This window comes from Sciurus carolinensis, chromosome 8 (genome assembly GCF_902686445.1).
Source record: "Sciurus carolinensis chromosome 8, mSciCar1.2, whole genome shotgun sequence".
Classification (NCBI taxonomy): domain Eukaryota; kingdom Metazoa; phylum Chordata; class Mammalia; order Rodentia; family Sciuridae; genus Sciurus; species Sciurus carolinensis.
The window spans coordinates 11,386,870-11,414,696 of NC_062220.1; the positions used below are offsets into that span (position 1 = coordinate 11,386,870).

Sequence of the window (27,827 nt, forward strand, 5' to 3'; positions counted from 1 at the left end):
GAAGTTACTGTTCATTGTTGATTAACTCGATCCCCTGGCCTACTCCCTTCCTTTGGGCTTCAGGGTTGGGACTGAAAATTCCATTTCTCTAATCATGCTTTGGTCTTTCTGTGACTAGCCTTTAATCTGGAGCTATTCTAGGAAGCCTGAGTGACTAGTCATCATATCAGCAAAAGGACACTGATCTGTGAAGACTCCAGTGGTCTTAGAAGTTCTTGTATCAGAAGCCAGGGGACAAAGTCTAGATATATATTCCTTATAGTATCATAGTATCACAGTTGGGAAGATTTGCTGATGTTATCAGCACATAGATGGGACTTTCTTACAAGTTTGGAGGTTAACCGACAATGAGCTGAGCAGCTGACGCTCCTCTCTCATCCTCTGTCCATCAGGCTTGCCCAGTACTGTTCTCAGGGTGACAGTGGGCGTTCTCAGAGACCAAAGGGAAGGCTACAACTCTAGGTTCATAACTGGCACACTCTCGTTTCGTTTGCATTTTGTTGGTCAAAGCAGGTGACAAGGCTGATAGAAATTCCAGTGATGGGGAGATAGGCTATCAGCACCTTCTGATAGGAGACTCTAAGGTCACATATAAAGGGGCTTGTTGAGGAAGGAGAAATAATTACAGATAAATTACAAATCATCAGTGAAGAGAATAAGGGGAAGATTTTAGGAAGGAAAGTGGTTAGAAAGATATGCCAGGGCAGATCATGAAGGGCTGTCTTGTTCATGGTAATGATGTTTGGTGAAATGGGAAGCCACTGCAGGGTTTTGAGCAGTGGAGTGCCGTTAGCTGTCTTCTCAGGGTTGTAACATGGAGGATGGTAAGAAAGAGCCAGGTGGGGAATATATCTTGAAAGAAGAGCCTGTAGAACTTGCAGACAAGTCAGTAATGGTACAAGAAGAGTCAAGGATGAGTCCAAAATGGATGAAATTGGAGAATATCATGCTAAGTGAGATAAGCCAATCTCAAAAAACCAAAGGATGAATGATCTCACTGATAAGCAGATGATGATACATAATGGGGGGTGGGAGGGAGGCAAGATGGAGGATGGAGGGACTGTATAGAGGGAAAAGAGAGGTGGGGGGGTAGGAGGAAAGAAAAAAACAGAATTATTATGTCATTTTGGTAACAGGCAAATCTATCATTATATGCAGCCCCTCTGTGTCTCTCGTACGCTTCTCTGTTCTGAGGTCTACCTTTCTTGATACTAAGATAGCCAATCCTGCTTTTTTTTTAAATTAACGTTTACATGGCATATCGTTTTCTACTCTTTTACTTTCAAGATGCCTGTATTATTTATTTGAAATAAATTTCTTTTAGACAGGAAAAAAAAAAAAAAAGGAATGAGTACAAGTATTTTGGACTAAGCAACTGGGGAAAAAAAAAGTCTATTTATTTATTTATTTATTTTAGGTAAGATTGAAAGGACTATAAAAGGAGAAATTTCTTTTGGGGAAAGAGCAGTGATTCAATAAAGTATGTGTAGAGTTTGAGTTACTTACACACAAAACTTTGAGTGGGCTGTTGGATACCTGAGTCTGAGTAGAGAGAGGGGAGATGCATGCTTCAGAGTCATCAGCATGTAAAGGCCGTAAATCCATGAGAGTTGGTAAGATAACCTAGGAAGTGCAGAAATCAGAGCAGCAAAAGTCCAGAGACTGAGCTGGGGTAAGTCCAGTGTTAAAAAGTCTGAGAGCATTGGACACCAACAAGGAGACAGCAGGAATAACCTGTGAACCAGGGGGAACCAAGAGACTATGGTCCTTGTCCTTAAACCAAATAAAAAATGAAAATCAAGGAATAGAGAGTGACCAACTGTGTTGTATGCTTCTGATGAACAATAGCATGGGAAAACTGAACATCAGATTTAGTAACATGGAAGTCTTTGGAGGATAGAAATGTTACACATATTTAAGTATATGTATGTATATATAATGATTATAGATTATGCATTAAGATATTTAAATTCTGTGTCTCTGGTGTCATGTCCATTGTCTATGTTATATTTTCTATTTGATTTTATTTCCATTTGAAGTGTCAACTCTATTTGAATGAGTCCCCTCCCCCTCTGTCTTTCATATTTCTTTTAAATGTTTCCCAAGTAGTCCTTTTATTTTTGTTAGTGGCATTTATCACCTAATGATTCTGATTTTGAGGCAAGGCACACCTAAGCCTATGTCATATGAATGTTTGGGATCCCTCCAGTATAGGGATCTTCGTGGGTAGAACTTCCAGGCTTGTCTCTGTCTTTTAGGACTGTAGTTCACATGTCCATGTGTGATGATTGGAAGCATTCAGATAAAAACAGAACTGGCAAGGATAGAAAATTAAGTGCTTACTTTAGTACATATTTAACATATTCCTTAAGAAATATTTTCCTCAACATTTTCTTGAGTAAAACTTCAGTTCTTGCCATGGAGGATGCTGTGGAGGAAAAGGCAGGATTGAGATTAAAAATACCATATGCCAGCGGAAGCTGTAGCCAGATAGCTTATTACACTTGGCAATAGGAAGCTTGGGAGGAGCAGACAACCTATTAGTGACCCTAATGGCATTTATCACTGGCTGTATTTATTGAATTCTGTATATTATGTCTCAGCTGAATCACAGAGAGAAACATAAAGCAAATAAATTACACAAAGTAATTCACTATCAGTGAGCTAACTTTTTATATCTGTTAGGCGAAGAATTGGCATCAACCAGTGTATGTTCTTCGGGGTCTTCCTTGTTGTAAATAGGAGGAGACCTTACACTCTGCGATGCGCTGGGCTGCTCAACCACATGTGGCACTTCCTGCCCTCTCACCACCACTTCTTCCTTCTCGGAAATAACCCGTGCTTTGCTTTCCATTCCAGTAGCCACTCTCCTTCCTCTCCCCACCCCTTTTGCCTCTTTTGGAAAACAAATATTTTCTGCAAAGAGCAGAAGGGAAAGGTGGCTTAATATCAAAGAGGAAATATTTACTTATACAACTTTTATTAAATATAGTATGCAAAGGCCTGCTGTGGGTCTAAGGGAGCCTGAGACACCATTCTCTCATCCTTTAAAGATCATAACACGTGAGTGTACAAGTGACTGGGTGATAAACCTTAGTCTGTTTGGGCTGCTGTAAGAAAATAATGTAAACTCAGCTGCAAATAAACAGAAGTTATTTTATCTCTTAGTTCTTGATGCCCAGAAGGGCAAGAACAAGACTCCAGCAGATTCTGTGTCTGGCAAGGGATGTTTTCCTGGTCCATACATGGCGCCTTCCTGCCTCGTCCTCTAGGGGGGGAGTTGCCCTTATGGCCTAATAACTTTTCGAAGACTCACCTCTGCATACCATCATGTTGGGGATTGATTTCTACTGTATGAAGTCTGGAAGGACATAAGCAGACTGCTGGTCGAGGAATTTCAGAGGGTGCCTTCCTGGCATCCTGTGACTCTCCAAGTCATACGATTTCCTGAACCTCTTTTGTTGTCTTCCTGTTCTTTCCATTGCTTGAATATGGGTGTTGTTTTTATCTCTGACCTTCTTTCCATGACTTCATGTATTGATTTTGATTTTTCATGTGGTACCAATTTATGACACAGCTTTCCGTTCCTCTTCCTTTACTTGTTCCTCCAAGCCTGGCTCTTGTCTCCTGTGTCTCTACAGCTTTCTGTAGAGCATTGTTTTGGTAATGGACTTTTGCTCACCTGTGTTCACTTTTAGACATCACACCTTTAGGGAACATGATAAGTCTTATATTCATGGTCTGGTACATATAACATGTTAAATGAATATCTGATGATAAGTTGAATTGAGTATTCTGTGTTTGGAGGATTCACTAGTATGTGGTCTTAGCTTTGACCTCCTAGCTCTCTTTCTGCATTTATAACTGTTAGGTGTATTTGGGCACTGCAATAGTGATCACCTCCAATTACAGCTATCTAAGATCTAGTTCTAACTTTGTTTTAACCAGTAGTAATAGGATTAAATCAAATTTATAAGACATAAGGATTGAAGTGTGGCTCAATGGTAGAACACTTGTCTAGCATGCCTGACACCCTGGTTTGGTCCATACCCCTGAAAAAAAATTGTAAGAGTTAAGTATTGGCTTTAGTCTTTTAAAATTAAGATTGTGTAATGATTTTGGAGAATGTTGAGAAAGATGATTGGAAAGTTTGATAAACCAGCTTATAGAATGACTCTCTTATTAGCAGTAGGTAGCGGTGACTTGTTTGAAAAGTTTTGCATTAAACCTTTTTCCTGTCATGCATGTACAGGGTCAGCAAAGGCCTTTAGTAGATGGTGACCCACTGTATCTTGCAACTCGATTTCTGAACAAAACTCATTCTCGTTCAAAAGTTGGTCTTTTAAACACATCATTTTGAAGGAATATTGAAAGAGAATAAAACAATTACAGTCTATATGTGTAAGTGTAATTTGTATTATAAATTTTGTTTTCTGTAAATACTTTGTATGATTCATGTGATTTAGTAGAAAATCTATCTTTTCATGCAAACTTATTTTAGGTCATAACACATTCTTCAACCCAGAAAAAACTTGCGAGGATGCATGCAAAATATAAGAATTTACTTTAATGAATTGGCTTTTTATATCTGATGCATGTTATATAATTAAATATGCACACCGTATTTGGCCTCCATGTTTGTAATGAAAATGTTCCTAAAGTCCTCCTGTCTTATTTATTTATTTTACTCTTTTAAAATGTTTTATTAGTGCATATTAATTTTACAGAAGAGTGGGTTTTATTGTGGCATATTTATGTATGTCCATACAGCTTCATTCCCCACTACCTGCTTCCCCTGTCCTTCCCTCCTACCTGCTCCTTCATCCCTTCTAATCCCTTTCTCTGTCCTGCTTGTTTCTGTTTTTTTTTTTTTTTTTTAAACCTATTCAAACAATCTTTTGGAAGATTTAATGGAAGAAAATATTTCATATATAACAGTAACAAAAATATATTAATATATTTGTCAATAAAAATGAGACCTACTAAAAATAAAAATTAAAATACCACTGAAGCCTAAAAGTAGCCTTTCTACAAATAGAAGGACCATATTATTGTGTAAATTAATTTGTAAATTTACAAAATCTCACTGAAAACTGAACAGTTTTAAGCTATATCACCTGATGCTAAATTGAGTGAAAAAAATAAACATAGAAGTGGGACCAGCACTAAAACACATCAAGGCATTTTTAAAAGCCTAAATAATTTAAGAGTATCATACTGGTCTATTAGAAAAACAGAATGCCCAGATGTAAGTACATTCAGATACTTATAGAAATTGAATGTATAAAGAGGACATCATCTCAAATCATTGGAAAAAAGAAGTAGTCAATAAATGTTATAGGGATAAGTAAAGTAATATCCCTGCCTTACCTCATATACTATGATAAATTCCATATGAACCAAAGATGTTTTTTAAATAACATAACCATTAAATAATAAGAAAACTTGAAAATTATTTTCTTTACAAATATTTCTTGCTAATACCAGAACTATCTAACCTTTCATGTCTCAAAATCCCCAAGCCATAAATTATTTCACTGGTACTTTTTATTACATAAAAATCAATTTTTTTATGGAAAGAAGCATCATAAACTTTTTAAAAAGGACAACTAAGGGAGACATTTACAGCTTATATCACAAAAAGCTATCCTTTGTAACATGTAAATTGACAAAATCATAACCCTTTTGAAACACGGAAAAAGGAAATAAAATTTGCTGTTAATAAACAAGATAGTTAACTTCACTTATTAAAAAAGAGAAATGTAAATTAAAACTGCGATGTAAGACTGTTTTTTTCTCTCTCCATTGGCAAAAATCCAAAGTTAGCTAACATACTCTATTTATAGGACTCAGGAGGGGAAAGCATTTTCTCATGCATTCTGATAGCAGTGTGTTAAAGTCACCCAGAATTATTGTGTTGTGGTCTATTTGATTACTGGAATTGAGAAGAATTTGTTTGACGTGTATGGATGCGCCGTTGTTTCAGGCATAAATATTTATGATCGTTATGTCTTCCTGATTTATGATTCCCCAGAGCAGTATGAAATGTCCTTCTTTATCCCTTCTGACTAACTTTGGCTTGAAGTCCACTTATCTGATATAAGGATGGAAACCCCCACTTTTTTACTGAGTCCATGTGCCTCGTATGTTTTTTCCCATCCTTTCACCTTTAGTCTGTGGATGTCTTTTTCTATGAGATGAATCTTGAAGGCAGCATATTGTTGGGTCTTACTTTTTAATCCAATCTGCCAGTCTGTGTCTTTTGATTAATGAGTTTAGGCCATTAACGTTCAGGGTTATTATTGAGATGATTTGTATTCCCAGTCATTTGTTCTTATTTTTGGTTTTTAACTTGGCTTGGTTTCTCCTCTGAGTGGTTTTTCTCTAAGGTAGTTCCTCCCTTTGCTGACCTACATTGTTGTTTTTCATTTCCTCCTCATAGAATATTTTGCTGAGAATGTTCTGCAGTGCAGGCTTTCTATTTGTAAGTTCTTTTAACTTTTGTTTATCATGGAAAGATTTTATTTCATCTTCAAATCTGAAGGTTAGTTTTACTGGGTATAGGATTCTTGGTTGGCAACCATGTTCTTTCAGAGCTTGAAATATGTTGTTCCAGGCCCTTGTAGCTTTTAGGGTCTGTGCTGAGAAATCTGCTGGTATCTGTTTTGGTTTTGCTTATATGTAATCTGATGCTTTTCTCTTGCAGCCTTCAAAATCTTATCTTTATTTTGGATGTTAGGCATTTTCATTATAATGTGCCTTGCTGTGGATCTGTTGTAATTTTGTGCACCTGGTATTCTTTCAGTCTCTTGTAGTTGATTTTCCATTTCATTCTTCAGGTTTGGGAAATTTTCTGCTATTATTTCATTGAATAGGTTGTTCATTCCTTTGGTTTGTTTCTCTGTGCCTTCCTCAATCCTGATAATTCTTAAATTTGTTCTTTTCATGATACCCTATAGTTCTTGGAGATTCTGTTCATGATTTCTTACCATGTTCTCTGTTTGGGCAACTTTATTTTCAAGATTAAATATTTTGTCTTCATTGTCTGAGGTTCTGTCTTCCAAGTAATTTATTCTGTTGGGGATGTTTTCCATTGACTTTTTAATTTGGTTTATTGTTTCCTTCATTTCAAGAATTTCTGTTTTTTTTTTTTTTTTCCAGAATCTCTATGTCTTTTTTGAAATGATCTTTTGCTTCCTGCAATTGCTTTTTTAAGTGTTTATTGGAGTGATCATTTATTACCTGCATTTACACTCTTATCTCATCCTTTGCTTTACAAATCATTTTAATTAAGCATGTTCTGAACTCCTTTTCTGACATTTCTTCTACCATGCTGTCATTGGATTCTATTAATATAGAATCTTGGTTTGTTTGGAACACTTTCTTCCCTTGTTTTTTCATGTTGTTCATGTATCTTCCCCTCTAGCAGTGCAGATCTGGGGTATTGCACTTTCCCCCCTATACACTTTTAGTGACCCTACAGGTTTCCAAAACCTCTTCTTCAAGGGAGAGGTTGATATTAGCAACATCCAGTACAGATAATATGCAGTCCTATACCAGATAGCCCCTATGAAGATGTTTACAATATTGTCATAATAAACAGAGAGGATGAGTTTAATTATTATCTATAGAATAACAAATAGATTTACAATGAGGTCTACAGTTTCTAATGGTGGACAAAGAGGATGGGGAGGGGTGTAGGATGTAAGTGTTAATGGAATAAGGAAAGAGTATATAGAAGTACTAGATTGTAGGAAGAGTGAAAGTGGAATCAAAAGAGGTTGGTTGTCAGCATGAGAAAAGGGAGAAAGAAACTCTGTGGAAACCGATAAACAAAAGGAAAATAGAATGAGCAAAATAAATAAAAACTCAAAAATTTTCAAAAAGGATAAAAGAAAACTTTACTATAACAGTCATATACTATTCAAACCTCCCAGTCTTCAGTAGCCTGATGCATGAGAGGTACCTGACAATGAGCTTCCAGTATCCAGCAGGTGTCTCAGGATGGGATTGGCCCCACCTAAAGATGGGAGCTTCTGCATCCAGGATAATCCAATATGGCTGCCCTGGCTTCCAAACATGTTGGCAAATTGGGAGCTGCATCGCTGGACGTGGGTGCTGAGTCCCTGTGGTGTGTGGTCGATCAGGCCAGGGGGTCCTGAAGTTGAGGTGCAGTCGGTCAGGCTGAGGGGTCCTGCAGGTCCTGGCTGTTGTCTCAAAATGGCGGCAGCCATGTGTAAGCAAACCTGCAGGTATTGTAGCAGTGGCAAGAGCAGGCAGCTGGTGATCCGCTGGTGGTGTGTGGGTGGTCTGCAGGCTACCTGCAGATGATTGGCAGGTGGATCTGAGGTGGTGGGTGATGGGTAGGTGCAAGGCAGGTGATGGGCAGGCAAGAGGCAGGCAAATGGGCAAAAGACAGATGATAGGCAGCAGTCGGTGAGCAGTCTGCACTCAAAAGTGGGAGATATGCTGGAAGAGTGCAGGTGATCGAGGTGGACAAATGGGGTAAACAGCAGGAGATCAATGAGCAGCAAAGACTGCCTCACAGAGCAGCAGATATCCTCTACTTGAAACCCAAGTTATGGAGCGACAAGGAATGCAGCCTCCCCTCTACTCAGTCATCTTGAATCTTCTCTGTTCTGTTTTTATAAGGTCCCTTTTTTTACTTGGCTTTTAGCAATGGCATTGCTATAAACATGTGTTGATATGTGATGTGTATGTGTTGATATAGTATGTTGACTTTAATTTCTTTGGACCAGTACTGAAGACTGAGCATACCTGGGTCATAAGTGATTCCATTCTCAGTCTTTCAAAGAACCTCCACACTGATCTCCATAGTGTGTAAGTGTTGCTTTTACCCCACCTCCTCTCCAGCATTTTTTGTTATTTGTATTCTTGCTTTATTTTACTCTTTCTAGAGCAAAGAAGATAGTATGGTAGTATGGTTTGAGCAAAGAGTTGATAATACATTTTTAAAATTGCTTTTCTTCCAAAACTGTTTTTCTTTACGCTTCGCTGCTGAACCAATTTTTTTTTCGTCTTTGTATCTCATCATTTCTTGGTTCTAGTATATAGATCATTCATTCAATATGTAAACTGATTTTCTAGAATGGGAATAATCTCGTTCCCAGAAAATGCTGGTCATTTAGGTAGAGTTGTCTGGAAATTGAAATTTTTCATTTAGGTAGAGTTGTCTGAGCATTGAAAGCCATAGGCAGATGCAGAATTTCCTTTCATATGTGGAAAATCCATTCTCATGTGTGGTAGAAGCCACTAACAGCATATTTCACCACCTTTGTGTATAATATTCAGCAGAGGAGAAGCAATGGAGTAATTGCTGATGGAGCATACTAGGCTTGGTGTGATAAGGTTATTAGATGTTAAACTGAAAATTAAAATTTTTTGATTAAACTGAGATTGTGAAATGGACATTAAATATTATTTTCAAAGAGTAATAACTTTTGTAACACTTTGGAATTATGTAGTCTGTGAGGGTGATTTTCTAAAATGCATCTTTTTTTCAAAGTTTCTGGTGTGTTCAAAATTACATTAGCTATATATTCACTGAATATATACAAATAAATATTGAATATATAATTAATATATAACCCATCGAGGTAATAGGTTCAACTGGTGTAAATAATAAGTAGGATAAAATATATGTAGGAGAGTTGAAAATTTTAACCTACTTTAAGAATATATGATTGATTTTAATTTATCAGTTTTATTACATATATAAATGTAAGTTTAAAGTCTCAATTAATTTGTTCTCTTAGTCATAGCTCATTCCAGTAAGTACTGATTACAGTTCATTATTTTACAAAAGGAAGAAAATGGTGTGTTGAGCACACTTGGAATGATTCCGTTCCTCTCGAGTCTGTGGGGTCTTGTTCATGGTCTACAACAGGTGTTGGCAGAGGTGGTGTGCAGCGGCCTCTGAGTGCCCCTAAAGGGACACGGCTATACGTCTGTTCGCTGTCCCTCCTGCTGCTTCCACACTCCCACGGCAGAGTTAAGCACAGGGTCTGTCTGAGGAATGTTCTGGAGGCTGGCGTGGTATATGAATACCACGTCCAGGATGATGCTGTCCAGGTGGGTGTTTCCTGTCCTTGGAGCAGCTTGATGATGCGGGGTTCACCTGCCACACTTCAGCTGGGTTAGAGTGCACAGTCCTTGGGTGTGTTTACAGACACGTGCGGCCACCAGCACGTCTCAGTGTCATCAAGGATGTGGAGCAACGAGACCCTCACTCACTGCCACCAATCTGACAATGTTTTATCCCCTCCTGGAGGAACCCCCCACAGCGCTCACCCCGCTGCTTTCCGCTTGCCTCAACCACGCACCTTTTGTCTCTATCCATCTCTCTACTGTGGGCCTTCTAATGAATGGAAGTGAGCGGTATGTGAACTTGTTTTGAACATATTTCACTTAATATCTTTTTATTTGTGCAATTCAGTTATATAGAGTATGGGGGTTCATTTGGACATAATTGCACAAGCATGGGATAGAATTTGCTCCACTTCAGTCCCTGATACTTCCCCTGTCCCTTCCCACTTCCCTCCCCAGTTTCCTTTCCTCTTCTCCACTGCTCTTTCTTATATTCATTTATAGTTTTTAAATTTCTCTATTATAGATACACATCAAGGTGAAATGCAGTCTTCATGCATGAGTATGGGATAATCTGGTCAGTTTCATTCCACTACTCTTCCATTTTCCCATCCCTCCTTCCTCCCCCTGAGTCCCCTTCCTCTGCTCCACTGATCTCCCTTCTATTTTCATGGGATTCTTTCACACTCACATACACACCTTTTAATTCCTTATTTTGTTCTTGCTTCCACACAAGAGAGAGAACATTTGACTTTTGACTTTCTGGATCTGGCTTATTTAGCGTGGATCTTAGCACTTAGCATGATGTTCTCTAGTTCCATCCATTTATTAGCAAGTGTCATCATTTCATTCTCTTTTATGGCTCAGTTAAACTCCATTGTGCATATATATCACATTTTCTTTGTCCATTAATCTGTTGACGGGCATCTGAACTGGTTCCATAACTTGGCTATTGTGAACTGTGCTGCTGTAAACATTGATATGATTGTATCCCTGTAGCAGCACTTCAGATACTTTTGAGGGTTATCCACGTTGTTTCACATAGCATTCCTTTCATCCATTCGTGGATATTTGGGGTGTTTCCACCTTTTGGTTATTGTAAGTAATGCTGCTGTAAAACATAAGTGAACAAGATTTTGTGTGCACATATGTGATCTTTTCTCTCACCTGCATGCCTGGGAATGGAATTGCTGGTGAAATGGTAACTGTGTTTTATTGTTGATTGTCACACTGTTTTTATCCTTAATTCAGATCCTTTATAAACTTTTTAAAACTTTTAAAGAACAGTTTTAATTTCATAACAAAATCAAAAGGAAGTCACAAAGATATCCAAGTTACCACCTGGCCCACACATGCCCTGCTTTCTCATTATCAGCATCCGCCACTGAAGTGGTGCATTTACTGCAAGGGCTAAACCTACAGTGGTGAATCATTATCACCCAGATTCCATAGGGCACACTCTTGGAGTTGTGTGTTCTGTGAGTTGAACGTTTGTACGATGACGTCATGCGTCCACTGTTATAGAATCACACATCAACCCCTGGGCTGCTCTCTGGTGTCTGCATATCAGTATTTCACCTGTTTTGTCTGGATTTCCTAGTGGGTAGACGGAGAGGTTGATATCCATCGCATAGGCAGAAGCAAGGAGTTTGTGTATTTTAATTTCTTACTGACCCATAAAATTCACACTGCTAATGTTGATTGCTCAGTTATAGAATTGAATATTCATTTCTTTGTTTACTAACTAGAACTCAATAACCTTTCAACAAGCCTCCTATGATTTTGTGGTGGTGTCTCTCTTCCCCACTCCTTCATTCGTTAAAACAAACCATGCACCCAGAAGCACGTGCAGGGCATGCCTGAGGATTGGCTGCGTGGAGCAACCGTGTCGCGCTCACGCCGCTGCGTTGTTACTCTGCAGCTCTGGGCATACAGGTGGAGCAGATTCCAAATAAGGGCCAGGATTTTGGAAGAACTGAAAATGCGTCCTGTGAGGGAGGAGTATCAAGATTTTCCCATGCCAGTCAAGAGTGTGCATTGCTCTGTGCATCCAGGAGGGACAGGAGGAAAACCTTTTGAAGCTGTGTGACACCTGGGCAGGGTTTTATGTCTCTCATCCTTGACTTTTTACCATAAAATTAGGATGATAAAAATTAACCTTATAGAAGTGCTATAGAAATTAACTGAAATTATAATCATTAATATAATTTGTAGAAAAATTATATTTTGAGAAAAATATTTAGTTTCTTTTTCTCATTTATTGATGGTATTTTAGGATCAGTTTATCAATTCTTGAAAGTTTAATTTGGCTGAGATTTGGTAGAGAATCTGGACATCACTTGGGAAAATATTTTCATCCTAACAGTATTCAATCATCAGATTCATGAATACAAGATGATTTCCCATTTATTTAGGTCTTCTTTAATTTTATTTAGCAATGTTTCATGTTTTCAGAATATAAAAATACTTTATTTTGTTAAATTTATTTATAAATATTTCAGTTTTTGGTGCTCTTATAAATGTAATTGTTTTCTTAACTTCATTTTCAGATTGTTCATTACTAGTGTGGAGAAATACAATTGATTTTTATATATTGATCTTGATTCTACTACCTTACTGAATCTTCTTATGGTTTTAATAGATCTTTAGTGTACTCCTTGGAGTTTTTCTGTGTACAAAATCATGTTATCTGCCATTGAAGATACTTTTACTTTATCCTTTTCCATCTTCCTTCTATTTCCTTAATTCTTGATTGCATTAGATATAATATTCATTACAATATTGATTATGAGCAGTAAGAATGTATATCTTAGTTTTGCTCCTGATGTTAGTGGGGAAATTAATTTCACCATTAAATATTACACTGTGACTTCTTCATAGACGCCCATTACCAGATTGTAGAAATATCTTATATGTCTAACTTAAGTGTTTTGTCATGAATAAGGTATAGAATTTTTCAGTTTTTTTCTGAATGTATGGTTTTTGTCCTTTATTTCATTGATAGTACTTATTGCATTAGATAATCTTCATATTTTAAACCAACTTTGCATTCCTTGTATAAATTTTACTTGATAATTTTTTTGCTGTCATCTGAAATTAGGTCTCACCCCAGACTCCATATGTTGGAGCTTACTGTGCAATATGATAGTATTAAGAGGGAGGGCCTTTGGGAAGTGATTTGGTCTGCCCTCATGAAAGCGAGTAGTGCTCTTATAAAACAGTTTTGGGGACTTTTTTCCACTTCTACCATGTGAGAGCACATAGAAAGAGATATCTGAGGCACAGGCCCTTGGCAGAGATCAAATCTGCTCTGCTGGTGACTGTATCATAGACCTCCCAGTCTCTAGAACTGTAAGGAATAATTCTGCTGTTCATGTTACCCAGCCAAAAATATTTTGTTATGGAAGCATGAAAGAACTGAGACATCCTACTTGGGTATTTTTATAACCCATTTTATGTTTTTGAACTTATTTATGTCTGATTAAGGACTGCCTGAGATTTAGTAAGAAAAGTAGTAGCATGGAAAGTTTCACTTTTTATCTTTCACTCATCTTTTTCTTACAGAAGAAAGGTGAACAGATGATTCACATGTACAAGTGTGTACACATATGTGCATGCACACACACATGCAGACAGTACTAACAGACCATTCTTGGTGTTTGTCTTCAATTTGCTGAAAATAACATTTTTTCTTTCCTTTTTGGTGCTACTGATTCCATTTTCAGAGGAGTATCCTTGTGGTATTACATTCTTCTCCCTGAGCCTGATGTGAATTGTGGAAGAAGAATTGATTTGAGGAAATAGAAGTTGGAAAAGGAAGATTGCAATTGCAATATGAAATTAAATTTTCAGAAACCTTTAAAAAAAGTATGAATTACTTCTATTTCTATAGGACCTGGTAATTTATAAAGCTCAGTGCATATTTGATTTGGTAATATAGAAACAAGGAAAAGAGTGGAAGACATGCTGAGAGTAGAGGGTGGGTTATGTATCTTATCCCAGTTTTCCAAGACTTTATTGTATTGCAACTGAGGACTCAGAAATTCCCTTTAGTGCCACATAATCAAGCTTAGCTGTACTGAAAATTTTCATTAAATATTTTTATAATAAATTATTCCTATCTCATAAAAATATAATTTGTATGAATAAAATACAGATGTTGACACAGAATAAATACTCAGACTATGTCTCTGAGAAGGTTTCCTCCAGGGTGCGAGCCTTTTGCTCTTCCTTTCTTGTGCAGACTCTTTTTATTCCCTTCTCTGTCTTAATCAAGAGGTTTTTTTGTAAGCGCCGTATATATTTTTTCTTTATCATTGCTCCTTCCTCCCTCTTTTCCCGGCTGTTTTAACTGTATGACGTGGTGATTCCATCTCTATTTCCTTTGTTATTGTTTCATTATTGTTGTTTTTCTCTGAATGTTCATTAGCATATAAAGAAATCGTTGAATAATTGTTTTGGGAGACAAAGTCATTTTCTGTCTCATGGTATGATTTCAAGGCTACTCAGTTTGAGATGATGAAGTCAAATATCTGAAGACGTGAGGCATTGCCCTACAGAGGAGTCGACTAGAGGACTCATTTAGAACAAACCTCAGTGACCATTAAGAATCATTTAGCATTCTTTCCAGAGACTAAGACTTTCCAGTTAATTTCTAATTTTATCCTCACTTTTTAATTTGGTGTTCTGAGCATCATAATTAATTTTCTTTTTAGTCATCAAATTAAATTAAGATTTTTTTTTTCTGGCAGTTCAGGGATCAAACCCAGGGCCCTATGCATGCTAGGCAAGTGCTCCACCCCTGTACTACACCCTTGGCCTCCAAGATATGCTTCGTGACATTTTTCAAAGAAAAATTAATTCCATACCCTGAGATAATTAGTGTAAACAGCTTGATTTATTCCACTCCATAATTTCTTTCATGCTTCTACGAAGTATGCTAATATTCTTAACAGATATTTTTGTTTGTTTTTATTGTATTGTGTTAAAACAACTCAAGCAAGATGATAGAGCTTGTGGTTTTCCAGATCTCGCCTGTGTTGTTTAATAGCAGATGGTGGACGTTCCTTCCAGGATAGTAGACAGAGGTCAGCTCATCAAAAAGCTAGCACATTTCCCTCGCAGGATACTTTATGATTTATTTCACATGAGAACATTGCTCTTCTTGTTCAGATATCTTGGGTGTATTTTTTAATAGACTGACTCTCCTGGGTGGGATTGCTTGTTTATAGACTGTACTCACTCACAACCCCACTGCTCTGTGGGGGTGTACATTGTCATTCAACCTTCATTGTCATTCATGTTTCTTCCTTTTTGACAATTTATGGTATACAAAATAGTATGCTAGTAATGCTTTAATCTCTCTTTCCTTGATAATTTGTTAGATTTGCATGTTTTCATATTCTTACAGCCCTTCACATTTCTTGTGTAACTTCTCCTCTTGAATCTTTTTTTTTCCTTCCCTTCACCACTTTGGAGTCCTCCTCCTGTAGTAAGGACAGCAGTCCTTCAAGATTATATATTTTGCATATATAAGTGCTGTAATTTGACTTTGCTTATTATGTCTTTCCACAAATGTGTCATTACACTTTCATGTAGTCAAATATATGGGTCAGCTCATTGATCATGGTGTGGATGGTGCCTTTCCTAAGATTCTTTCTCTTAGCCAGAGTTATTCCAACACTGAAATATCTCTTGACACTATGACTATATTTAGAGGCTTATTTATGAAAACAGTTTAACTGATTGTATCCATAACTAAGTCAAAATGTGGGAGCGTTTCTCCTTGTTGTATTTTTGCATCATCCTCCTTTCTCTCCCAGCCCTTAATGAACTTAGGCACTTCTGCAGAGAATGTCGGCCCCAGTCTGTGAACGATCAGCTCCTCCTGCCTGCAGGCTGGGTGCTGCTGCTTCTTGTTCCTGGAGTCAACTTCTTCATCAACAGTGTTCTTGTACATTCTTCTTGTAAGATGACATGCACACTCTTTTATCAAAATACTATTCTACTTTTAGGATTGGACAAAAATCCTTCTTCTATCCCAGGGAAAACTTTATAAACTGTACAGGTTAATAGGCCTTGCAGAATCAGTAGCATGTTGTGCATTATGTAGAGAACTTTCTCTGTAAGAATGTTACTGTTTGTTTAATAAATGTGCATGTGTGGGAGGCTGTATACTGAGCCATGAGAAAGAACAAAGGTTGTACTGCCTGGGTTTGGATTCTGCATGCAGCCTCATAATCTACAGCAAGCTACTTGGCTTCTCTAGTGATAAATTGTATTTTAACTGAATAGTTCTAATTGTGCTTACTTTTATGCCAGGCATTTTCTAAGTGCTTTACATATATTAATTCTTAATCCTCACCACCATTCTGAATTCTCCTCATTTTACACACAAAGAAAGGCTAAGTGATTGACAGCTGAGAGGCAGGGGGCAGTGGTAATAGGGAGCACCTACAGGACTTGTTGTTCTTTCCTTCCCCTTCTTCCTCTTCCTTTCCTCTCTTGGCTTTTCTTTCTCTTTACTCTTTCTACTTCCTCTTCTCTCCCTTACCCTTCTTCCCCTTTCTGAGTTTACCTCTTGCTCCCTCTTCTCTTCCTTTCGTTGTTTTTTCTTCTTCTTCTTCTTCTTCTTCTTCTTCTTCTTCTTCTTCTTCTTCTTCTTCTTCCTCCTCCTCCTCCTCCTCCTCCTCCTCCTCCTGCTGCTGCTGGTGTTTCTCTTCTTCATCTTGTTGTACCATTTTCAGCACCTGAGTACATGGCGCTTGGGGAATGCAAGGCCAATCAGAGACAAGTATTACTTCAAAGAACACACCAGTTGATAGAAGCCAATGGACATGAACAGAAAGTGCTTAAAATGAAAAGTAAGAGATTTCATGCTGTTGAAGTTAAGGGAGTGATCATGTCTTGCTTGGGGGCAAGAAAGGCTTGATGGCGTGACAGCATCCTTCATCCTTCATGAGGGAAGGTCTTACGAAAGGCAGCAGTTGAATTCTACCCTCCCGTGTTTGATTTGGTACCATGTTTCTAAATGTATCGGTCTCTCTGTTTATTGGTACCTGTGATGGATCATTTGCTCATGATAGATCTCTGCTCTTTTTGGACTCACATTTTGTAAATGAGAAATGCAGTCAGAGTTAAAACATAAATAGTAAAAGTCTGGGTGGGCCTCTGTAGAGAGATTGGGACACTGCTTAGTCTTATGAGTCAGGTCTCCTAGATTAACACAAAGGGGTATATTTCTGTGCTCCATGTCAGTGGTAGGCAGAAGTGGGATCAGTGGCCACACAAATCCACACATCCATAGTCAGTGCTGTGTGTAGTCAGTCCCTGAATGAGTTCTAAAAATAACCTTCTGGTGTAAACTGTCATGGATATCAGCACGAAGCTTATTCACATCTGTAAAGTGTCATCCCATTAAGCACCTCCTCACAATGCCCAGCGCCATGGGAACAAGCACCTGGGAAAAAGTGAGATGGGCTTTAATTGCAGCATCAAAAAGCACATTTCAGGAAGTTTCAAAAACTAATGTATTATATGATGAAAACTTGTAATTATTTTAGTCATTTTAGCATGATTACCCAGGGTATTTTTGCCCTGGTTTTTCATAGAAATAAGCATCATGGTTCTATTTGAATGAACGTGTGGTACATTGGAGAAAATTTTATTGAAAGTTAACCAAAGTTATCATTTATCTATATAATTTTGTTTTCCTGTTAATATTTTATATGAAAATATAAGTGAATTTAGATGATTGCTTTCTTTCATTATTCACAGTATAAGATAAAGGAAGATTTAATTCTCAAATAATCTATCCTAAGGGGACAGACACTCAGCTGCCTGTGTGCACCAACTTTTATTTTTCAATTTTATCTATTGTCAAAATCAATATGCTATTTCGAAACTGCCAAATTGGTTCTAGATATCTTAGGAACTATGATTTGGAGAGCAACTCAAGGTCAATCTTATTAGGATGTTTGTTGATCCAGACAGTCCAAATCCAGAGTTCTTTAGTGGCTGTTTCACCTGGTGAAGTAGACTAGACCCTGGTCACACAGACAAATTTGCTTGATGTCTTCGATCTTAATTCCTTACAGAGGGTAATGGGGATATTGCAGAGATGATTTCTTTTATCCTTTTCAGAACCAATACTCTGTGGTCCCTGTAAGTATTATTTTCATGAGGTTAATCGGTGGTGGTGTGGAAGCATTTTAAAGAAATTTCGAAAATGAGTGGATTTATGTTACAGAAAAAACATAAAGAAAAAATTAAGTAATAGTTGATTTTTGGTTCCAAATAGGGGTAAAATATAAGGTCTAGAATAAATAGGTATAGAATGAAATTGAAAACTATAGATATAATGTGCAGGGAAGTTTTGGAAAAGAACTTTTACAGAAAGATGTTGAAACCAGACAGTGCAATTTATAAGCCTAAGTACTTCTGTTTCCTTTCCAATTCTGCCTTATTCTGAAATAAACCGAAGTCTCTGGCACATAGTTGTGCTGCAAATATTTGTGTAATAAATTGGTTAATGAAAAAAATTATTTGGCCTAGCTCGTTCAAACTAAGATCTTTCTTGTAGTAGAAAGTTGCCTTATTTCTCTTCTGGGCCGTGTATTTTTTGCATGACTCTACTTCACCTACATAAATCATCATTTATTACGTTTACATAAAATCTTTACATGACCTGGTAGAATTTCTTCCTACTTAACACATCTAAATATGAAGAAATGAAATATCCCTGAAAACTTACTGCTGCAGCGAAACGACCTTAGCCTCCTGAGGCCAAGAGAGGTATATAATACAGCAAAGGGAATATTTATTTTCACTTTCTGCAAAAATATTCTTCCCTTCATACAACAGGAGAATTAGATCAGTAGGACCTAAGAAATAGTATTTCCAATTGGATTAAGAACTATGAAAAATTATATTAAAGGACAATGTAAATTTATTATTTTTTCATATTCAGTTTTATTAATTTTATCCTGAACACACACACACAAGGTGTTCTGAGTCAGATTTCTTTTTCTATTCACCCGCTTTGCCCTGGTGTTCCACCCTTTGTCCCATGTACCGGCAGCCAGGTCAGCTGCCCTTAGTTGGTAATTGCACACACAGGTGAAGGGTAAGGAATTTTTTTTTTTTTTTTTTTTTTCTGTTTGTGAAGTGGAAGGTGGCAGCTGTGGATATTTTTCCTGGAACATTTTATGGATCTGCATCCTAATCTGAGCCCTTTGGTATATTGGTAGCATTTCCCCCCCCCCGGAGCCAGAGAGCCCCTCGTGTCTTGGTTCTTATGGCCTAGAGTTGCCTCCTGGTTCTGGGGCTTCATCTCTTTCTACAAGCAATACCCAGAGAGATCTCTCCCTTTAACTAGGGACCTAGCCCAGCACGTGACAGGTTAGCCCTCTTGAGGAGCCGTAATAGAAGTGTTATTCTCCTTTCAAAGTAGAGCAGTTAGGTAGATGAATGGCCATTCATCTGATTCTTGTGTGATACGAAGGGAAGAGTATTTTTACAGGAAGTGGAAATGAACATTCCCTTCATTATATAACTTTCTTGACCTCAGGAGGCTAAGGTGGTTTTGCAGGAGCAGTAAGTCATCAGGCATGTTTTACTTCTGCACATTTAGGTGTTCTAAGTGGGAAGAAATTCTACCAGGCTGCATAAATATTTTATATAAAAGTAATAAGTAATGGTTTATGTAGATGGAATGAAGTAGACTTTTTAAAATGAGTTTTGGAAAAAACAAACAGCAGGGAATCATAGGTATCATAAGGTAATCATAGTATCACTAAAACAGCTGCATTTGGGAGTCCCTCCTTTGTTTAGAACCCAGGACTCTTACAGTGTTTCCAACTTATGCAGAAGACCCATTTCTAGAAATATGTCAGTTGGATATTTGGAAAACATCTTTAAACTGACTTTGGCTTGGCAAAGAATACCAAATCCTTCTGCTGGTTTGTTCTATTCAAACTTGTGTGAGGGTAAAATAAGGTAAGATTTTGTATATATGTATGCAGGAGGAAATAGGGGAACAGGACAAATGTTTGTGTTAGGGTTTTTGAATTGGGAGCTTTTTTAATACCCATTACGTTTTTTGGTATTTATTTATTTAGAAAGATAAATATTGGCTGACAATGTGTCCAAGTTGAAGAATGGGTTGGGTCTGCAGAGTTTGTGTCAATCATATAGTATTGAAACCAAGACTGTGTGATATGACATCCTCTTCACTCTGAAAATAATCTTGCTTCTTTTTCATTTTGAATAACTAAGTATTCTCTCTGATCATAACTGTAGTTTTAAAGTTTAATAGGTAAATATACTGGTCTCATTACCTACATGCAACTCTTTCTTTCAGCTTTTTGCCTGAATTCATCAATGGAGACTTTGATTCGATTAGACCTGAAGTCCGAGAGTTCTACAGTGTTAAGGTAAACACGAACACGTTCATAGCCAAGAGCTTCCTCACGTGATTGCTTTTTCGGTGTTCATGCTGATGTCTTTGCTCTGTAGGTAGGGATTGAGAAATTCATTGTTTGGTTATTTTCACAATATTTTATTATGGAAATTATAATATACACTTGAAATGGAAATTTTAAAAATGATAAATGAAAACTCAATCTTGGAGAAATTCTATCACCATCAGATAGGCATGTAATCCATCCTATAAATACGTATTTTTACATGAGCTTGTAGTTTAACTAAGATTATATGATAAAATTCTGTTGTTGCCTCTGTTCCTCATAGTTATTATATCTTTTCCACAAATAATTCTTTTAATTTTACTTAACAAATATAACCTATTTTTTCTTAACCAGTTCTCCATTGATGTACTTTTGTGTCTATTCTTTGCATTATGAACTACTAAAACATTTTCATATATAATTTTTGTAACTATGCATAATTACATGTTCCAAAAATTTTAGAATGAAAGTTTTTCCCTACAAAATTTAATTTTCTTGAAGCTTGTTACTCTTTTCTGAATGAAACTACTCATTATAATTTACTAATAGCCTACGGATTGTTAAAGTGTTCATTTTTTCACTATTGTGCAAATCTTCCAGTGATCCTTGCCATGTAAGAATAGGTACATGATCTAATTGGGGATGATAGATTCTCACAGGAATGCATTGAAGTAATTAATAAGTCAAGATTTCTCTGGGCTTTGAAGTCTATGCAGTTTTTAAAGGAAAAATTATAGCAGTGATGATTCTTCCAGCCGTAACCATCATCAGTGTTATTCCAAACTGAGGCTGATAAATTACACATTTTTAAAATAGGAATAGCAGGTGTTAAGTTTATAATACTTTAAATTCTTTATAAGGCTTAGGGAGACATGAGGCAAATTTTAAAAGAAGAGATAAGAAACCATTTTTAGAAAGGAAGGAGAGAGGGAAAGAAGAAAGAAAGTGTTTGAAAAGAAAAAGGAGAAAAAAATACAGTGACTGTAGGTGGGAAATCACAGGTGCCATGGTCATAAAGTGTAGACTGTTGTGAGACACAGATTCTGGGGTTGGCACTGAATGCAGATCGGTGCTGGTTCCATCTGCCCACCAGCTGATCAGACTTTCCTTCAGCAAAGGAAGACTGGTCCCAAGTCAGTGTTTGATATTCATGCTCAATTACTTTAACATTGGCACGTTCCTATTCATTCCCCACAGTCTCCCTTCTCATTAACTCCACCTCCACCTCGTTGGGATGGAAAGCCTCAGCCTAGATTACAAGGCAGGGTTTCACAAATGCATAGATATTAATCATATTTTCGGGAACAGAGGAAACAGTGGGAGAGGCAGGACAAGCATACGCAAAAGCAGGTTGAAGATCTGACCAGATGTGATTGTCTCCCTGTCTCTTAATGCTGCTGGCTTGTCAAAATTGGAAGCGCTGATTTGATTATTTCTGTCCAGAGTGCAGAACAAGGGAAACCAGTCTTCTTATTTTGGGGTGCAGTAAAGTGGGAGTAGAGTTAAAATAATAGAGTTAAGTTAATACCTCGTCATAAATTTCTCTTATATTTCTTTACTTGTTTTTAACCCTAAAAACAAATTCACACTTGTTAAGGGGTAGTTTTTGAAGTAAGCTTCAGCTTAGTCTTCTGATTCCTAAACTGCATTGTTCAGGGTTGGTGTAGTGTGGTTCAGTTTTCTCACGGGAACTCGCTGTGTTTGAACTTTCAGTGCATGTTCCTAGAGGGCACAGATGATGTCTTTTATATAGTTAATGTGTCCTACGGAGCTCATGGTGAGTGTTTGACTGTAACTTTAATAATGACGATCATTACAAGTTAATGCAACATTACACACAATTCTTAACAGCCATTATCTCCAACTTCAATAGTCTTTAAGCTTCTCTTTCAAAACCAAGGTTGTTTCCACTTTCCTATGCGCCTCACCCCAACCTGGTCTGCGGCTCTAGTGAAGACAGCGAAATAAAAGAAGAAATTTAGAATACTAAGTTGGTTAAAATCGTATGGTGGCCTGGGAGCCAGCATGTGTTTATGTGTGGTGTTGGCTGTGGGAATGTCTTGCAGTCCTTAATTTACTTTATAAAGCCTCCTGGCAGGTAGCTGGAAAGTCTTGCACTTTCCTTCTCTTTTGCCTCTTTGTCTTAGTTTTTCCCTGCCTGATCCACTGTTATTAATTAAGAATGAGGAATGTAACTTAGAGCTGTTCACCTTGCTATTTTATTTTCCTTTTTCTGGGTCATTTGTTGCTTCTTTGATTCAAGACTAAATCATCTATTTCAGTCTTCATAATTATTCCATCCATCATGTCCACATACATTTTAGTTTCCTGGAAACTTGAGGAGAAACCACCTTATGTCATGTAACTCCTGATATTTTCTCTGTGGGGTCTTCACTGGATATAGGAAGAGAATTTTCAAGTATGCTTTTTTAATATTTAGGAGAGTAAAGAACTCATTGCTATATTTGGTTAATCCCTTAAAAAGTTACAGAATAACAAGGTTTTTTTTTTTCCCCCCAAAAATGAGGGTAATTAGGATTGGAGATAAATATGTTGTGAATGTAATAATAAAAATATTATTTAAACTATGATAAAAAATCAAATTGTTATTTCTTGATGAGGATGTTAATGCCCCAGAAGCTGAAGGGAATGTTTATGAAAGGACTTCTGTTGGAATGTGGGTTTAGTTGCTAATGCTGCTTCTCAACAGGTAGCACCTTTGGCCTTTGGACAGTTGTGCTTTGCATAGTTGTTAGCTTCTCTGGGAATGAATGCCACTGTCACCAGTAGTAGGATAAGAGTCCATGTGGTGACCAAACACCCTGCCTTCACATTTCTACTAGCCCTACACCACCCTCAGTTTTGGGGCAGCAAGGGTAAGGTACTAGTTGGGCCAGACCCCAAATGACCAAAAGGTAAAATTGGTAGATTACCTAAAAGGTAGGATCACAGGATGATGCTTAAAGCTGCACCACAGGATGTATGATTGAGCCAACATACATGGTTGAAGAATTGAGATGATCTGGTAGCATGGTGATGGGTAACTTGTAGGCATGAGATTGCCTTCCTTCATGCTGCATGGGGTATTTTGGCTTCCATGAGAGTTTTATGACTACACAAGGCTGTGTGCTGGACAGTGTGGTGAGATGGCTCTCATCATGAGAGGAACAGGACTCCCGGCCCAGCCTCTGATTTTAATCTTCTCTATTCATTCTGGAAGAACACAGTATGGTGTGAAAACAGTGGTCAAGAATATTGGACCATGGTGCCCAAAGACCCCAGAAGAATGGCAACTACAAAGTCAAGACTTGATTGACCAGAGACAACCAGCTCAGGTGTAACTGGGGATGAGACTAGCAGGAAGGCTGAGTGGAGGCCGAGCCCCTTCTCTTCTAGTGCAATTATAACAAGGTTGTTCCAGGCTACCAGGTGATTCCAGCACTGTGTAAATCAGAGGAGCTGAGATAGAAACCCAGACAGGTCACTGTTTCCTGTTTTTCATTGTTTATTTCTCTGCATTGGGAAATATAAAAGTTTTAAAGCAAATGACGTGAATCATGGAGGAATGTGTTTACTGAGCGTGTTCCCTGATGATCTTTCTCATTGTCATCTACTAATGGCAAGGCCTTACCTAAATTTTTGAAGCCTGTCCTCAATAGGCAAGGACAGATCATCTAAAATTTTAACCTGATGCTCCCTCTTATAAATATAAAATGCTCTAAGGGTGCCATTGGAAAGCTGAAAATGGCTCATCAGTTACATTTGCCTGTGTAAACGTGTTGCAGGTACATTTTAGGAAATGGGAGATTTGGGTTTAAATATAACTTTCTCAGTCAAAATAATAAAAAAATCGGCTTCCAATTGACATTTAGATAGAATGACTTTTTTTCATAAATGGATTACTGATGAAATTAAGCAGAAAAATGCTTGTATTTTAATTCCAATTAAAAGATGAGGGTACTGATTCTTGATCGATGAGGGTAGGAAGGATGGGGATGGAGCGGGGAGAGGCAAGCATGACTGTCAAGTAACTAAGACTTAATCCTGGCTATTAATAGTGGACATTTTAATTTTTTGTTTTTTATAAGTAATAGAGGGATTGTTTTCTCCAAGTAACTGTGCAAATTATTTTTTGACTTGCTAGTTTATATCCATGCAAGCCTTATTACCACATTTTCTGGCCCTGACTGTCTCATCTACACATAGTAATGATCAAACCATGGCATGTAAGTGTTCTGGAAATACAAAAGCACTATTTAAAGTTGGTAGTATTTTGTTTTACTTTCTAAAATTATTTGCTTATGAGCTTTTTAGTATCTCTTGTTTCTCATTAATGTTTTAAAACATATTTTAATCAGTTTCATTTTCATAGTGAATTTATGAATATAATTGCAATTCATAATCAGAATCACTTAGAATATTCTTTTGAGTTTGACAAAGCCTTGGGTTTGATTCTATTTAAATTTCACAGGATGTCTGCAGTTGGAAACATCTACCTCAGCTCAGCAATCTGATTATTTTCTATTCTTTGTGCCCCTTTCTGGTTATTTCTAGCCACATGCCAACAACTTTTAGATATGGCAAAATAATTAGTTTAGAGAAAATGACAAGCTGTGTTATGAGAAATTGTAATAAAGTTAGCAAGTTTGACTATTATGTCAAAAGAAGCTACAAAATATTTAAAGTTCAACTCCATTTATTTGTATATCCCTTTAAAAAACAAAACAAAGAAAGAAAGAGACAGAAAATTCAGAGCCCAGTAAATCTTTAGCTTAAGCACGAAGACTAATTAACGTGAGCCGAGATATAAAGCTGTTGTTGAGGGAATTACACACTGGCAGTTCCACTGATAGCTGAGTGACAGGTTCTTCACTTTAAATTCTTAAAACTGGCTGTCTAACCTTTATTAGCATCTCACCAAGCGGAGGCTGAGACTTCCAGGGGAACACGATGTGAACCCGTCTCTTGAATATACCTTAATTCTTGCGCTTGCCTCAATCATAGCCCTTTCATGTTGACTTGATTGCCTTCTATAGTTTTCAAAGCCTGTTTTGTTGGAATTTATTTAACATACTTTGAAAGGGAGAGCTTCTGCCCTGTACATCTGAGAGCTCTCAGGTGAGACACAGCTGCGTTCCAGGGTGCCCGCTTCCCTCTGCTGCTCCTCCGGTGTCAGACACTCTTCCCCGGGGCCTCTGGGACTGTCTCCTCCCCTGTGGACCTGGCTAGAAGGGCCTCCGCAGCTGTCCTCCCTCCTGGGGTGCCCCACCCAAAGGTGTAGGATAGTCCTTCCTTGGTTCACAGAGCTTGATGTAAATTCTATCACAATATTCTTCCTTGAACCTGTTGACACATGGTCCTTGGGAACCCAGAGTCCATAACCATTCATTCTGGAATGCTTCATCATCAGAAGGTTCTTATTGCAGATGATATGAAGCAAGATCTAATACTTCTTTTATAACTAGAGCAGCAGAACGCTTGCTCTGCAGGATACTCATATAAAGAAGATTTCTGTGATTAAATGAGTTTGTGAAATTTGACATTCCACATGCCCTTTTGGAAACCCACTGTGCACAATATCAGCTTAAGTCTGTGCCAAAAATAGAATTTTGCCTCTGTATTTCTCAAATGCATTTTACCCTAGCACATATACCTCTTACCCACCAATACCTCTGCTGGGATATTAGTTTCCAACTAGGCTCAAATATCTTCAGATGCTTTATAAACTTGTTTTGCTGTTTCTGAAGCTTTTTAAAGAAAACTACACAGACTTTCTCTGCTTTTAAAAGCCTATAAGAGAAAAATCATCAGCACATCCTTGAACATAGTAAAAGGGATTTTTAGGGTAGGAAATACACTGTGTGGTATTGCAGTGATGGATGCATTTGGGGAAACCCAAGGACGTCAACACCGAGTGAGCCTGACTGTGAACCACGGGCTCTGGTGATAAGGATGTGTCCCTGTGGTTTCAACAGTTGTGACACATGCACCACTCTTTGGGGATGTCGGTAAGGGGAGGCTCTGCATGTGTCCGGGCAGGGGATATAAAGGAGAGCTCTCAATTTTGCTGTGCATCTAAAACTTCTCTTTAGAAATAGTCTTAATAGTAGATTAATTTGTTCAAGATAGTATAGGTTGACCCTGACAACCTAAGAAAAGTAATAGTGACAGATTCTAAGTGTCAACAATGTGCCAGCTTTATAGGTACCCCTACTCACAGATTCACATCATTCTTGCTGCACATTCGGTAGAACTCTTACTATCTACATCTTACAGATGAATGGAGACTCATAGAGACTGAGGAACTTGGCGGAGGCTGCAGGGTTAGGACTGGTGAGGTGGGATTCTGAGAGGCCACTGCCTTGAGTCCATGTTGACCAACAGAATCTCCAAGTCTCTGGTCATTGCTCGATTCTCCTCTGCCCACATCCCAGCCTTTCAGGGAAGACTTGGCAGAGGCCCCAGGTACCCAGACCAGTGGCAGGTCTCTGGATCTGAGGAGCATTATGAAATAAAACAGAAGCTTATTCAAGCATCCTTACTGGACAAGAACTTCTCCATCTCTCTTTTTTAGGGATCTCCATGACCACCCCAGGTCCAGTGATTCATGGGAATGACTCAGAGAAGTCACCCTATCGTCATATCTTTGGCTAATTCTACAGTCGTATCATTGACTATGATTTATTATAGTAAAAGGATACAAAGCAAAATCAGGAATGGGAAAAGGTACATGGGCCTAGTCCGCAGGGACCGAGACACCAGCTCCAGAGCCCTCCTCCAGTGGAATCACACGGGATGTGCTTGGTGGATTGGGACAAGAAGTGGGGGTATATTTCCAGGCAGCTCATTTGAGACTCTGTGCCCATAATTTTTCCAGGGGCTAGTCATGTAGGCACCCAGACCCTCTGCATAGCATGCACCAAAAATCTAGATTCCCAAAAGGAAAGAAAGCAGATGCCCTGCAAAAATAGTATTACTGATATAAAGTCTAGGCACAGAGAGCCCTTTTATCATTTAGAGAAAGTGGCCATCTGTGGGGGAACTTCTGCCATTCAGGGTCCCAGATACCAAGCAGGCCTTTGAAGAACAGCAGTTGCAAGAATGCTACGGCCACTTTTTTCTGTTTCCTTTGCCACTCAGAATTTGGCTCCGCTTTTTGAAAGGACGCCATCATTTAAAAACCTATGCTGTTCCAAAAAGGCACTTGACTTCCGTTAAGAGAATGGCGACTTGTGTTTGAAATGCTGTAACGCT

The 27,827-nt window shown here is 37.9% G+C and overlaps 1 protein-coding gene across 2 annotated transcripts in view; it reads left to right on the forward strand.

The window, feature by feature from the left end:
• Nucleotides 1-27,827, forward strand: part of Tpk1 (thiamin pyrophosphokinase 1) — a 373,012-nt gene that overhangs the window by 148,840 nt on the left and 196,345 nt on the right. For both annotated transcript variants that reach the window (XM_047562215.1, XM_047562216.1), the window contains exon 4: nucleotides 20,468-20,540. In XM_047562215.1, coding sequence (XP_047418171.1) covers nucleotides 20,468-20,540 — 73 coding nt within the window. The remainder of the gene's footprint in view (nucleotides 1-20,467; nucleotides 20,541-27,827) is intronic.